The sequence below is a fragment of the Arctopsyche grandis genome, chromosome 6 (assembly GCF_051622035.1).
Source record: "Arctopsyche grandis isolate Sample6627 chromosome 6, ASM5162203v2, whole genome shotgun sequence".
In the NCBI taxonomy this organism is placed as follows: domain Eukaryota; kingdom Metazoa; phylum Arthropoda; class Insecta; order Trichoptera; family Hydropsychidae; genus Arctopsyche; species Arctopsyche grandis.
In genome coordinates, this window is record NC_135360.1 from 27921395 (window position 1) to 27937103 (window position 15709).

Consider the following 15709-nt stretch of genomic DNA (forward strand, 5'->3'; position numbering starts at 1 on the left):
ACGTACATTCGGCTGTCGAAAATTTTGCAGAACGAAAGTGTTGGTTGTCTAAATTTATTTCTGTTATGAAAAAAAAGGATAAATACAATAATAATCTGCAACGCTATTTTATTTATCCCTTTTTTAATACTAGAAATAAATTTAAGCAATTTAAAATTTCATTCGGCCTAGTGTCGATTCAGCCAAATGTCCGTCAGCCTAATGTTCGTTCGGCTAAAAGTCGGTTAAATGTCAGCGCATAAATTGGGCTGTTGAAAAGAAGTTCAATAACTTGTAATTTTGAAAATCTCCTTCTGTATTCTAAATTACATAAGTATTCTTTTTTATAAAATTCTACTCATAAAATTTGGTGAATCTCAAAATTTAAATGAATAGTTGCAAGTAGTTTAAAATGATAAAAAACACAAAACCAAGTGAGGAGAAAATATAATACTCCTTAACCTTTAGAAAAAAAAAAAACGATAACTCGTGATTGGTAGATATACGAGAAATAGAAAGAACAACAAACGTAATAAAAGAAAAACTTCATTTTCACTGTCATTGTCTAAAATGAATAATATTTAGCATAAAAATATTAATTCATAAACATTACGGGGAAGGATACATATGTATAACTATGTATTCATATCATAATTGAAACGTCCATTGTACAATATTGCATAATAGAAACGGAAAAAGTTGACGTATTCATTTTGAGTTAAGCTGCATACATGATCTGCATATATATATATATATATATAAATTCTAATTTCAAATACTGCAAATATTGCAAAAGTTTCCAAAAAAAAGCGCTGCCTAAATTGCTGATCCGCATTGCACACTTGACGTTTTGATATTATTACAGCTTTGTTTCTATTTTTTTTTTTTTTTTTTTTTGTTAATAAATCAATTATTGTCATTGTACAAGGTATGTATGTATGAAATACTTATTCAAGCACATCGTGCACCGTGGATGAGAGAAAATATATATATTTTTTGGAAAAGATAGAAACATTCGTGCGGCAGTGTTACGAGCTTTGGGCTGTGGCTGGTGGGCACTTATTTATATATATATGTATTTTTTTATATTTATTTGGTGGCTGTGGATTGTGGGATTCGGGCGGTGAGGTTACCGTGGGTTGCCAGGGCTCGAAGACCGCCCGTCCTGTAGGGCTCGAAGGGCTTGTAGGGCCTGTATGACTCGTAGGGCTCGAAAGGCCTGTGGGGCTCGTAGGGCGAGAGGCTGGAGAGACGCAGGGAGGACGCGAGGGACCAGCTCCTCCAGATACCTTGGCACCCATCCCCTGCACCATGGCACACAACTGTTTGTATCTACATACTTTACACACTCAAAATATTTAGAATTTTTTCGCGATCGATCGCCATTCTCTACAGTACCGTAGTTGTTTTCAAACGCGTTCTACGTGTGCAAGATACATACATTGTATACAATAAAAAAATAAATGTTGTTCTGTCGCTGTTGTTTCTATCGAATTATTTTGTTATTTGTTATTCGTAAGAATATTGTGGATTACCAGTTGAAATAAGTCAACTTACCAAATGGTAGTTCGAATCTACAGTCTAATAGTATGGCGTGTCCGGTTGCTCCAGCAGTTCCCACGACCTCTGATCCTCTCACGACCAGCTCACCAGCTAACGGTGCCCAACGTCCACACCCTTCCTGAAAATCAAATTGCTATAAGTTAGATCAATGCAATAAAACCTTAAGAATATGCATACATGTAGTCAAGAAATAATCTAATATATAATTTAGAAAGAGACTTTGAATGTAACTATTGTTGGTTCGTAAATCCGTGACGTCATCGAACAAATGAATATCTATATGTATATATAAAATTGAATGGCTGTTTGTCTGTTTGTTTGTCTGTCTGTCTCATATAGGCTCCTAATCCTCCTCAACCGATTACGATGGGACTTTCAGGCTTTGTTGTATGCATGCCCGGGAAGATTACTGTGAAAAAAAACGGGAAAAAAACTCTTAATAATAATATTCGTAGTTACGATTTTACCAACGCGAAAGTTTTAAGTGCCATTGTGTAGTCAAGGAAATGTGTTCTTTGGTAACCACGTTGCCAGTTATGACGAAATATTAAAATATTTACGAAATATAAAAGTTATTTATGACGAAATGGCTTTGAAGAGACACGAGTTGAGCTCCAACCATAACTTGAAACGGGAACGGGCATTGCATGCCTTATTCTGGCATGCAATTCCTATGCCTTGTATGTAAATATGTAACTATGTATGTATGTATGTAACTATTGTTGGTTCGTAAATCCGTGACGTCGTCGAACAAATGAATATCTAATATATAATTTCGAAAGAGACTTTGTATGTAACTATGTATGTATATATTGTTGGTTCGTAAATCCGTGACGTCATGGAACAAATAAATATTCAAAAAAAAATTAATAAAATGTTTACTATTAGATAGGCCATGTTTAAGCGGTTTATATTACAAATACCAAGCGAAGCCGGGTAAAAACACTAGTTAAAATATAATTTCGGAAGAGACTTCGTATGTAACTATTGTTGGTTCGTAAATCCGTGACGTCATCAAACAATTGAATATTCTAATAAATTTAAATAAAATAAATCTTTTCAAATAAATTTAATAAAATGTTTACTATTAGATTGGCCATGTTAAAGCGCTTTATATTACAAATATCGGCGAAAGCCGGGTAAAAACACTAGTATTCTATTGTATATTTATATTCTGATTAAAGAGATATGTACATACATATGTACATAGTTTATTTATTTATTTTACATACATATATACCAAGAAGTAAACTCTGATAGGAAATGATCGACTTGGAGTCACAAATATCCAAATCTGGCCAGCAGTATTACACATAATATACTCAGAATAAATTATTTTCAATCGAAGTCAACTCGCGGGATCGAACCCGGCAACCTCTCGGTTCTAGGCAAAAGTCCAACCAACGAGCCATGTTGCTGGCTAATGTAATAGTTAAAGAAGCCAAATTAATAACGAGCTATTTGACATTAAATATAAGTCTTAAGGTCCTGGAAATTAATTACATACAATACATCGTTACACTAACTTGTGTAGTTATGTACCAGCAGCATGGACTAGTGCTTAGCATATTATGCTTTCGAGCAGAGTGGTCACGAGTTCGAGACCCACTAGTGGCTGCTGGTCACACCTTAGTTTATGACTCCAGGTCAATCGATCAGAGTTTGCCAGGTTCCATTGAAACGGTTCCTTTAAAATTGGCATTTCCTTTCCAATCTCTCTTGCAAATTCTCCAGCGTCTTGAGCTTCGTCGATTTGTATAATAAAACGCTACAAAAATTTCTCCATAGATGTATCTGTGGATGATGTTTGTATGAATTCTCATTGTATAAATGCTTGTATTGAAAAGCATTTATGGTCATGTTGTGTAGAAAATACATAAGTAAATATGTACGTGTTGAGGGATGTTGATTTGAACAAACATACAGACAAATACCGGAAATCTACAAATATACATATCGCGTTACTTATTATATAATAGTGATGAATAAACGTTTACTTTTGAAACGATGTATAAATATTTAATATAAGATAAATCTACGTATGTACATAGCTTAAGCTAGTACAATTATATTTTCAGGTACATATTACATATTTATTTAATAGTACATAGTTGGCGGGCACGAAGGGATTTTCACCCCGAAAACGTATTATATAATAATATAACCAAAAAAAGAAAATAATATATGTATATAGAGCAAAATAGAAAAAAAGAGCACAAAGAAAATAAAAATATACATAGAATTGAGGGTGAGTTAGAAAATCGAATTTATTTTTTAAAATGTTTATATTCTTAAAATTCACTATTTGTTTAGACAGACTATTACAAACTTTATTCATTTTATTTGAAATACAATGTGGTCGAAATAAGTTGAATAATAAATAAAATTTACTACATTATTGTTTCTGAGGTCTTGGAGAAAGGTTTCAACCGTGATTTACGGTCCTAGTTCTACTAAATGTAATACGTAGTGATTAACATAATGTTTTCTTTTTACAAGTGTAGTGTGTGGTGTTACACGAGTATTTGACGCGTTTAAAAGTAGGCTAAAAACATAATTAAAAATGCAAATCGTGTGTATGGAAAGCAAACGTATCAAAAAACTTGTTGTGACACAACAAGGTCCATGCTCAATAATAATGTTAAAGTTCATCTTGTGCACCTAATTTCTAAGACACTAACTTTCTATATATATACATATATTTAAAATGAGTAACATACATATGTGTATGAACGTGACACGTGTTTTAGGAGTTTGTAATATCCATTAACATTTTGCATTAAGTATGTCAGATATAAAAACCACACCTTATATAGTTATTTTTTAATGTTTCCTACAGCGTTTTAATTGTAATTAAACAGACTATTTTAAATAAATTCACAACCTCGTTCTTTTTGTTTATTAGTTATTTTTACGTACACACATACATGTAGAAATAAAATAATAGTTATGTATGTATGTACATATGTGTATCGTCTTGATATATTAATGCAAATTGTTTTGACGAAAACAATCATACGTTGTTGTACAGCACTAAATTAAATTCAACGGTATCAATTTATCACATCTCAAACTACAGTATAATAAATAAGCATTCATAAATGATTCTGTATACTGGGAGCAACAGTTTCTAAGCCCTAATATGAATATAAAATTAAAAAGAAGAATAGTAGATGGAATTTATTTTATAGAAAATTTATACTGCAATAATGGCAAATGTCGAGTCTTGCCATCTTTTTAACGAGGTAAACAAAAACTGTAATTAAATACAAACGTTACGAGATTGCCAAAATCAAAAGTTTCAGAATTAAACAATTTCAACCGGAATTTTCCAGCAACAGACACACCGAGATGAAACTCCAAGAATGGTCAAAAAAAAAAAAAATCAAAAAGTGAGAAGGAAAAACACGGTAAACAGAAAAGTTAAGTTGAAAGTGGGCGCGTCTAAAAATCGAAGCAAACCGTTGGGTCTTAAGATGAAGTGGCAGATAAAAAGCAGATTTCTGGTGAAATATGCCCACCGAGAACGCCCATTAAGTGAACTTTCCTGTTTTGCTTAATATTTATCAAAATACTTCATCGACCACAGTGCAAAAGGTCAAACGCGATTTGCCCAAACTCGACCGATAAAGAGTTTTCGTCTGTAAATAATGAAAATCTCGTCGAAATCAAGATCGCAAGCTCGATCCGAGCATAATACTAATGTGATTACTGAAACACTAAAAAAAAAAAAAAAAAACATTTCGATACATTCCTACAACCGCAAGCAAGTGAGTTGTTAATTCCACCTCTTTATTTTTATTTTTTTATACCTATATAAGACGATTTTCATTTTATTTAACATTTCAACAAAAGTTCTCGCGTTATATAAACTCCCTACCTTAATTACCCTAAACTTCTTCTCGAGTTATAAAAGTGTATAAATATTAAATTCAAATCTGCGAAACTGATCAAATAAACATTACAGTCGCTACTTTGATACTTAAGTTCGTACACAATGTTTCATTGTATCGTTCATAATTTTGCCAAAAATAAACTGTCGTTATTTATATGCCAAAGTAAAGTTCGTTTGCAAAATAATTACGACCTTTAAGTATTTTTTCTTTTACTTAAAGAGCTTCGTCTATATTTAGAATGTTTCATGAATATTTTATATAACAAGAAGCAGAGGTAGGTATGTTTAAAATTTTAAAAATATCCTCGAAAAAAGATTTTCACCGGAGAGAACTACCATTAACCGCATCAGTTGCAGCTTCAGTTTTGAACCGAGCGTGAAAACTTTTTCAATTTCAAATATTGCAATTCGAGAGAAAAGGCACACATGACATATTGATCCTTTTATCACTACAGCTTCATTCAAATTCGAATATAATAAAACGTACAAAATGAACCGTAAGAAACAGAGCAATATACAACATACATATTTCGCCTACAAAATACACTATTTATTTATATATATGTACATAACTTTTGATTAAAATATTTTTAGATTATAATGAAAAGATATTGAAGCAAAAAATGGCTTCATTACTTTACAAACCATCGTGTGGCTTACATAATAATACAATCCAAAATAGATGTTTTATATATAGCAACAATTTTACAAACGAATACACATCAAATAAGTCAGTTATACAAACGTGTAATAGAATTTATTGTGACTTAATTTGGATTGAGATCCTTATATATTGTATATGTATTACATAATATTAAAAAAAAATCAGAATAATTATATTAACTGATATTAATTTGAGTTCAAAGTGAGGTGCTTATGTATGGTAAAATTTGCATACTTTAATATTGAAACCGTATACATATGTATAGTCAATAATCTGTTTCATGAGTCTCATTAAAAGTTTTATTATATTATAACTAGACCCGTGCACATTCAGATATATTTCCGCATAACGGCTTCCATCACAAAATCCCACAATTGCAAACGATACGAGATAAATATCATGAGAATATACATATTTATATAAAGCAAACAGAAGCCAACATGTTGCGCATCAAACCAACAAGACGTGACTAATAGAATATAGCAATCAACACGTTGCAATTTGATATTTGCGGAAAACCTTGCATTGTTTCTGGAAGTATACATACAAAACTATAGCGAAGTGTACACAATATATACCCACATCTGTAGCCGAATTTCGACCTAAATACGTATGTATATATGTATACTTAATAAGGGTATAAACGTATAAGCCTTGGCAACTTTTCCGTGGCCATTAAGTGCATTGGTCGTCACGCTTTTCCATTGCGAATAGCTCTCGCGTATTCCCACTGAATCAGTACGATTTACGCTCGCTGCTCCGTGCAGATGGGGATGCTTAATTACCTTTTCAAGTAGGCCAAGCGCCGTCGGAAAATAGGGAAGGAAATGATGAAAAACATGGAAAAGCTATCTAACTAAAAAAAAAGTATGCCGATATATTTTGATTGCGCGCAAAAGCGTGAGAGCATGTCGAAATATTATCGTAAGTACATGCGTACATATGTAGATATTACAGGCTTGTATTTATTTGGTCAGAAAATATATCAATCACTTAATAGTTATTTAAATAATATTATCGGCCACTGACTACTCGACTATTCTGTGTCAAAAAATATTCAAATAATAAACAATTTATTGACCGTTCATATAAAGTATACTAGTAACAATAAAATTTCGTAAAGGTCGCTGACCATTTAATTTGTTGCCCATATTATATATGCGATTAAATATGTACTGTTATTACTTTTGGATGCTGTTCATATGTAATTATATAAAGAAAGTTAAATAAAGTGGTAAATCAGTTATAAAACCACATAAATAAGCAACACGCGAATGTCAATTTAAAACTGTAAGCGATAATTTTGATGATTAATGCGAATCAGTTTAAGAACTTTTATTATATTATTTATAGGTTTTCACTTTTTGTATGTATGTATGTATGAACAAATACATTATATCAAATAATATAAGCTTTTATATTTTCTGTCAAATTTAAATGAAAAGTAAATTTAAAGTACATAAACGATATCAAAAATATTTACTTACAATTTTATTTTATTAAATTACATATATAAGGTTGAGTAACTATGTGTTTTTATATTCAATTATATAAATAAAATTAACCAAAATATAATCAATTAGCACTCATTGAATCAGTAGTTACCCATTAGTGTTACAATTAAGTCGGGAAGAACAAACTACGAGAACATTTAAGTTGGTTTAAGTCGACTTCCTAACTAATTATTCAATTAAGCTATAATGCTTGTTTAGTAAGACGGTAAATATTTAAGAAAAAAAAATTTTCTTTAAAATTTTAAATCAATTTATGAACATAATTGAATTCATTATACATATGTAATATCATTCCACTGACAAAACAGTCATCATATATATAACGACGGTAATCTGTGTGTGTGTGTGTGTCATATATATAACGACGGTAATCTGTGTGTGTGGGTGTGTGTGTGTGTGTGGGTGTGTGTGTGTGTGTGTGTCCTAACTCTCGCCGAACATAATGATCGAATCGATAAAAATCGATTTATTCATTTTTCGACGAGACGACTTTGTCGCGACTCGAACCGATCACCCCAAATAGCCTGAATATGGGTCTAAATGAGCTAATCGTCTCGGACATCGTGCCAAATCCAATTTTTCATTTCGCCTTTTTTTTTTTTTAAACATTAATTGAAATATTCCTTCTCGCCATATAAAAATACATAATTTTAATAATTTCATTTATCGAAGTTTTGAACCATTTTTTTTTCTTTTCATATAAAACAATTAAATATATATTTTTAATTGAAATTATTGAAATTGAAATTAATTTATATTTTAGCGATATTTGAAAAAATAAAATCAATTCCAGGACGCCGACTCGAACCTACCCCCATCGCGCCCAGATCAATATACACTGACCAGTACACCATGATACGGATATAAAGGCTGCTCTAAATAACGTTAATATTCAATAATCGTACAGAACGTATGGACAACCAATCAAAACGGAATCATATCTTCGGTAGTTGTCGGAACAAGTCGGAATTAGTCGGGTGTCATGGATCGAGTGAATCGATTTCGATTTGCAGTATCGCTCGGGGCGATAGCTAATAATAATAGAAAAAAATAGGTCTTTAAATAAATAATTGAAAACTCTCTATGGGAGTCTGCGTATTTTTAAGAATTGAAAATTATTACAAATAAAGAATTGAAAACTATCTATGAGAGTCTACGAAAATAACGGTTCCGGTTCCGGATTTTTTTTTTAGTTTTATACGAGTATATAATAATTTTATACCCATGCGATGATGTTTCATCGGGCTATTCACTATAGATAATAATTTTCGATATATTGCTTCAACATTTATTTTAACATTTAAAACATTTATAAATATAGAATTTAGAGATCGGCTTTTATAAATCTTCGCAGTAAACGAAAAAAAAAGTAAAAACACCGAGAGAAAGGCTGAAAGCGACGGAAACTCGTGGGTGAGTGATAGATTTAATTTCGAAAATACTTTTATTTTTTATATCGTTTTTTGTGCGAAAAACAATCGAAAGTGACAACGTTATTATATTTTCTCCATTACCCCATCGGATAAATTTCGACACCGTATTTTCGATACTTTCAGAAACCATAAAACAGATCACACAACATTCAGAAAATAAATATTCATACATTTTCAACGGTTGAAGCGACACTCGTACTAGTTTAAATTTAACCTTTCATCGCGGTTTGTATACGTATTGTGATGATTTATTATTAGAATGAGCGAAATGGGCGCTCAAAAGTGAGGCGACGCGAAATTCACAGGGTCGGCCGTCTCCATTATCCACGAAGATTTCCCTACGCTAAGAAAACGTATTTACAGTGGGGTACTATTGACCCCTTTCTCCACAATGGCGAAGGCGGAGCTCAACCCTTGCACAATGGAAAACAGGACGAGCTTTCGTACTGAGGCGCGATCGTACGTACGTGAATGCTCTTTCGGTAGCGCCTCGCCAACGAACAAAAGCACACATGCAAATGTTAGAATTAAAAAAAAATAACCCCATTGTTACCGAATGGCATATTCGAAAAAAAATCCCTTCGCCTGCGGTGACGAATTCTATCGATTCGAAAAGACGTGTTGTTACTCTGATACTGTGCAAAAAAGAGCGAAGTCGTTTGAAAATGACGGCGGGTAATTTTGTTCATTGTGTGTTTGGTTAATTGCCTCTATCCACCATCCTACACTTCTTTGCTCTTTCCCTTCTTGCTGTCTTCTCTTCCACCTGTTCCTTCCAATCTCTTCCAACGATTGTTTTGTAAACAAAGGGAACCGATTTAGAACGCGGATCGACCCTACCAGTCCCATTTCTGCGCTACTATGTAAACAAAGCATTTAATATACACACTAGAACATAAGGATTGTTATTTGCTTATTATTATTGCTTCTATTCAAAGATCTTTACTTATAATATAATTATGAACTCATACAATCTACTGAATTTGAGTGAACCAAGACAGGACCGTTCATTTTCTTTTACATATCAATAGTGGTGAGTATTGAATTATTTCGTGCTTGATGTCACGGGTTCGATTCCCACTAAGAGTCTTATTGTTGGCCAGACCTTGGTTTGTCGAGGTCAATCGTTTCTTATCAAAATTTTACAATTTTTCTAATTTTCATTAAAACGGTTCCTGTAAAATTGGCTTATCCTTCCCAATTTTCTGTTGCAAACCTTGAGTTATTGTTAAATGTCAGGTTTCGCCAGATTTCTCACCATAGATATCTCTGTGGTTGTTTATCGGATGTAAAAATTCGTATTGTTACATGAAAAATGTTACTAATCGTAGTTATTCGATGTTTGTAATATCTGACCATAGATGTCAGGTATTGTTTCGATTTACATGTATGTATGTAATAATTATGTATTTACATGTCTCGTTAGTTATGAGTTTTCAACGTCTTGTAATAAATTAGCCATAGTGACGACCTGGAGCTAATGTAATATTTGTAATGTCACTATGGCAAAATTGTAAAAAATAAATAATAATTAATAAATAACTTGCTGATTTTTTATCGTAGTTTTGAAATACACATTTAGTGCTTAATTTTACATATTTAACTTGCCAATGTTGTTGGATTATTGCAATGTATTTTTGTCCCACTTACACCGAGTATTTTTTTCAAGTTCTGCAAATATATATATATTATATTATTTATTAAGTAAAATCCTATTCCAATGTCTGATCAGATCCCTTCGTAATTCTTCACTATTCCACATAAATCCCTTTTCGACCAACAATTCCTGTATTTCCTTTTTATAAAGATCTTGTTCTTCATATTGATTACTTTTGTTGTTCCTTTGCTTGCTTTAAATTTCTATATCTCATACCTATATCTCATACCTACCAATATGCAATAATTTATTTATTATTTATTTGTTTTCATTTTTTTTTTCATTATAGTTATTAATCTTTAGGAATTTTTTTTGTTAATGTTATACATGTTGTAATGCTGTTTGTTTCTATTTTTTTCAAAATAAAAAAAAATATTTTTATTGACAGTAAGATAACATGTCGAAAACTGAGTTATCTATCTCCCAATAAACTCATCGAAATGCTAGCGTAAGTGATAATCGCAATGCTAGAAAATGGTATATTTTTATGAGTCTAGTATATTTTCACGAAACATGCCACTCGCTGGCTCTACATGTATGTATGTAGTAATGAGTCTTAAAAATGGTTTTTCAGAAAAAGAGAGTAGTAGGAAATTCCCATTGTCTTCTATGGGGACAGAAAGGAATTGATTGAAAACAATATATATCTAGACAATTTTATATAAAAACTCTAAGCTGAATCAGATGAATTCCTTGAATTATTCCAAAAATGTTTTAAAACATTATTTAAATCTAATCATTAGATAAATGAAAATGTACGTTGCTGAATTTAAAGATTGAAATGAATCAATTGTCCAACCATTATCTAATGACTGAACTTTGAACTTACCGTAAACGACCCAAATTCTCAGCAAACAGAGCTATATCTTCATATATACGTACATATGTATGTGTCTACGGATATTATTTGAACCGGTAGTCCATACAAAATTGACATCACCTTAATATTCATCTTTTCCTTATTCCCTTTCTATTTCCTGTAGACGTTACAGGAAAATATTGCAGACTATCGTCACTATCGCAGATGGATAAAATCTTTGAAAGTATGTAAATACAAATATGTACATACGTTAAAAAGATAGAATACATTATGCATTGTATATAGTCTTAATATACGAGTGTATTTTAAAATACATTGAAATGTTCCAATTCCATTTTTCATTCTTATCTCCAGACTATAGAGATCTATTAAAGCGTCGTCCATTCCGAAATATTTGAATAAGAGCTTCGATATGCAGAAATCGAGATAAATTATGTGATACATTCTGTAATTTTCGCACGGTAAAATTTACCATTTAACACGCGCACATATAAATATAGTATGTGCAAAATATACAAGTATAAATATGTATATAAATATAAAATAAATTCGCTAAAAGGTATTGAACGATTTAATGAATATTGTAATTAACTTAAAGGTGTCCAACGTTCGTTTGATTTATGTATCGCATTCGTTTTGAATTTAAATATGAAATAAATACACCTAGACCTCGTTTGGAATATTAACTGAATGTATTGAATCTTATGCGTATATTTTTCTTTCAATCAATGCAACAATAGGAAAAGCTTTCAGATTTAATACTCGTCTGTCAGTTTCGGTTAACGCTAACGGCACATAAAATGAATAATATTCAATGGAAAGTGTTATTTATTCATTCCGAAAAAAATCATGATAAAAGTAGAGGATTCTGTGAGAAAATTCGGCAAAAGCTACCGAACTATGAAACCCAAGAAAGGCTGAACGAAAAAATAAATAAATATAAATTTATGCCCACCCCCGTTCGTTCACTTTACCGAGAAAGATATCAATCGATATTTATTGCCGCGGTTATGTAGTACATCTTTGATGCCCATTTATACGATCATTGGTATAACGACGTAGAATTTTTCAGGAAAAAGTTCTATTCTAATGGAATAATCGATCGCCAGACCGCTAAATATAACAGCATTATTTAGCTCGGCCGATTTTCGTGGGTCAACGATATTCGAACACACGAACAGGTACGACAAAACTCAATACGTACGGGAAAATCTCCGAATATCGTACGAAATATATTTATATTTATTATTTTTATTGAGTGTGGCAAGTCACGTAGCCTTTGAAAAAGCCCATAAATGAAATTGCCCCTTTCGTAATTGGTATTTAGCCGCGTTCATACACCCGCCAATAAACTAATATTAATACGAAACATCGCGAATAGAATTATTAATAAATGAAGGAGAGATGCCATCGCGTCTCGAACAACGGGTTTATTTCAGCTTGTAATTTTCTCATCATGGACAAAAACGTTCCTTCATTCTATACGTGTCGTCTATTATGTGTGTGTGTGTGTCTTATATCAAAGCCGGGTTAATTTTCTTTCAATTACTCATCAATTGTGTTTTGGGCAGTTTATTGGCGTCTGGCTGAGGCTAGTAAATAAAAGTACATACTTGAGGTCGATTCATACCACTTGGCAACCGAGGCTTTTGCCTCAGTAAATGCGTGTAGTTGGGTTCGAGGAATGAATATATTTGATTGTACTGGTACTTTATGTGTGTGTTTGTGTACTTTTTAGCTTTTTACTTTATTTTTTGCTTCGGGATGGCGCCTAGTGTCTGTCGAGTCAGTGTCTTCCCCAAGACTAGGTATTCATTGCTCCAGACATTATATGAGTAGTCTGTGCATGTATAATAAAGCTTAACCTTCGGATATTTCTGCTCAGCTCTTATACTTTCCAATGAGTCACAATTAAAGCGATTAAAATTGTCTGGAGAAGGGCAAGTGAAAGATTCTGGTATACAGTATACACAATCGCTTTATAAGATCTGACTAAATAAAGTAATTAAAACTACATATGTGTGCGGAATATTATTAATGTAATAATTCAAAGTTTTGAGTTGATTCAATATATCTAATAAACATTGAATTCGGATGCCGATATTATTACTTGGAATTAATTCAAATTATATTACATTTCAATGGATGAGCTTTTCATGGAAATAGAAATGTATGTATAAACCTTGTATTTATCTAATTCCACGTCATTTCAGATGTAACATTATCTGTGAAGCAATAAAATACATCAATATATATTTGTGATAATTGAAAAATTGAAGTAACATCAAAATGTTACATTTTAAGCTTATTTCGGTACGGGAAAATTGGAAAAATATATTTGTCAATATTTTTTTTATTTTCGTAGTATTGGGTTTCGTATATCTATCATCTTTACGTATTTTTTGTATGTGTATTAACTTTTGAGTCAGATATATATATCGACATCAATTGAGAACGAATTTATACAATACTAGTGTTCCTGAATTTATAATTGAAAATTTAAAAATCAGAAATGAAAATATTTCAATCTTACATATTGAACGAGTTTATACAAATTTTGCATTTTCTATTTGTTTTTTTAGGCCAAAATATGGCATACTATTATTAACTATCCTTGTATTCAATTAAGATTCAAATTTTACATATCATAAAATTCAAATTACATATACTACATATATGTAGATTATAACTATCAAAATAATGATTAAAATAGAATAGCACAACTCCATTCTATTTCATATACAATTGATAAATAAATAAAAAATAGAATTTTAAATTAATTAAAATGTTAATCTCGCTTAATATTGAAGTAAATTACATAGTACATACCTACATACATATGTAAGGCTTTTACATTTACGTTTGAGAAACATCTCTGTCCTTCAACTTCAATGTAACACATACCTAAGAATATATACATACATATTATATAATAAACAACAAATTTCGCTTGTTAAATCTGAGAAGAGACGGCCCTCGTTATAAACAAGAATTTTCATATGAATAATTGGACCGGCGAAACGACGCGTCGGCCTCGCAATTTGCTCGCTATAGTCGAAATATCGTTATAACCAAACTCGAGCGTGCGTATAATAATAATATAAAAAACGCACATAAATTTCTTGCGAATATTCTTCAGCACATTAACGGATAAAGGTCGCTGGTAAGAAAGTACAGTATATATAATTTTTTACCCCGATTTCTTCGTCTGCGCACGTGTTCCGCGAGATAAGGTTTATTTTTTGCGACAATGAGAAAAATCGTTAAGTGATTTCCATACACACGACAGCCTCCTCTATAAACCTCCTTTTTACCAGGACGACCACGTACGACTTTCAAATATATTAAACAAAGAAAAAATATTAATAAAACTACTACTACACGTTTCCTCTCCAGTCTGAAAGCTTTAATCTCGCATGTTTACAGTATGAGCGTGTCCTGCGAATAAGTCCTCGTAATAAGGACATTGTCGTCGGGAAAGAAAGTGGGTCGATGGGAATATTTTTATTGTCCACGCACGCAGTTAATTCGGAAATTTACAACATTCGAATCGCTGTATACGGTGGCATTTGGGAACGATTCCAATTCTGGGGTAGGTCAAAACACCCCTCGCACAGCCTGTAGAATCAATGAAGTTTTAACGCGGAAAAATTCGCACGAGCCGGGGAAAATGTTCGAAATAATAAAACCGCTTAGCGGGGAGGTTAAAGGTTAACTCGCACTCGTAAAATTTTACATTTAAATCTGGATTCGGAATTTCCGTTGACACTTTTAGGCGCGTTTGTCGAGCTATCGTGTCCTGTCACAATATTAAACAACGGACAAAAAATGTTTCAGAGCTTTTTTTAGCTATCTCTTCCCCTCGTTATAATTGCGCTTGACCTTAAACGATCGAACGGGGTTTTTCAGGGTGGGTTGGGTTAGAAAGGAAGGGCATAATAACGTTTTCAGGTCATGAAATGTAACCCAGTGGTTTTCAACCTAGGGCAACGTGGGCACCCCTATGATTATAAAGCGGTCAAAGCGAATTCGCAAACTACCCATTTCAACTTCAAAGTAGTATCTATTATATTATATAAAACAGACTTGAAATGTTAAAGTGTACGTTATAGCAGATAGCAGTATATTCCACAATGTATCATATACGCAATTTATTACATAAGTTTCGAGAAACTGAATAAGCA

The 15709-nt window shown here is 32.1% G+C and overlaps 1 protein-coding gene across 1 annotated transcript in view; it reads right to left on the reverse strand.

Moving 5' to 3' along the window:
• Positions 1-879: 879 nt before the first annotated feature.
• The window catches only part of LOC143912511 (protein unc-13 homolog A-like), a 99536-nt gene continuing 84706 nt past the window's right edge, over positions 880-15709 (reverse strand). The window contains exon 5 of the mRNA XM_077431792.1: positions 880-1660. Within this exon, the coding sequence (XP_077287918.1) occupies positions 1511-1660 (150 nt within the window). The 3' untranslated portion in view covers positions 880-1510. The remainder of the gene's footprint in view (positions 1661-15709) is intronic.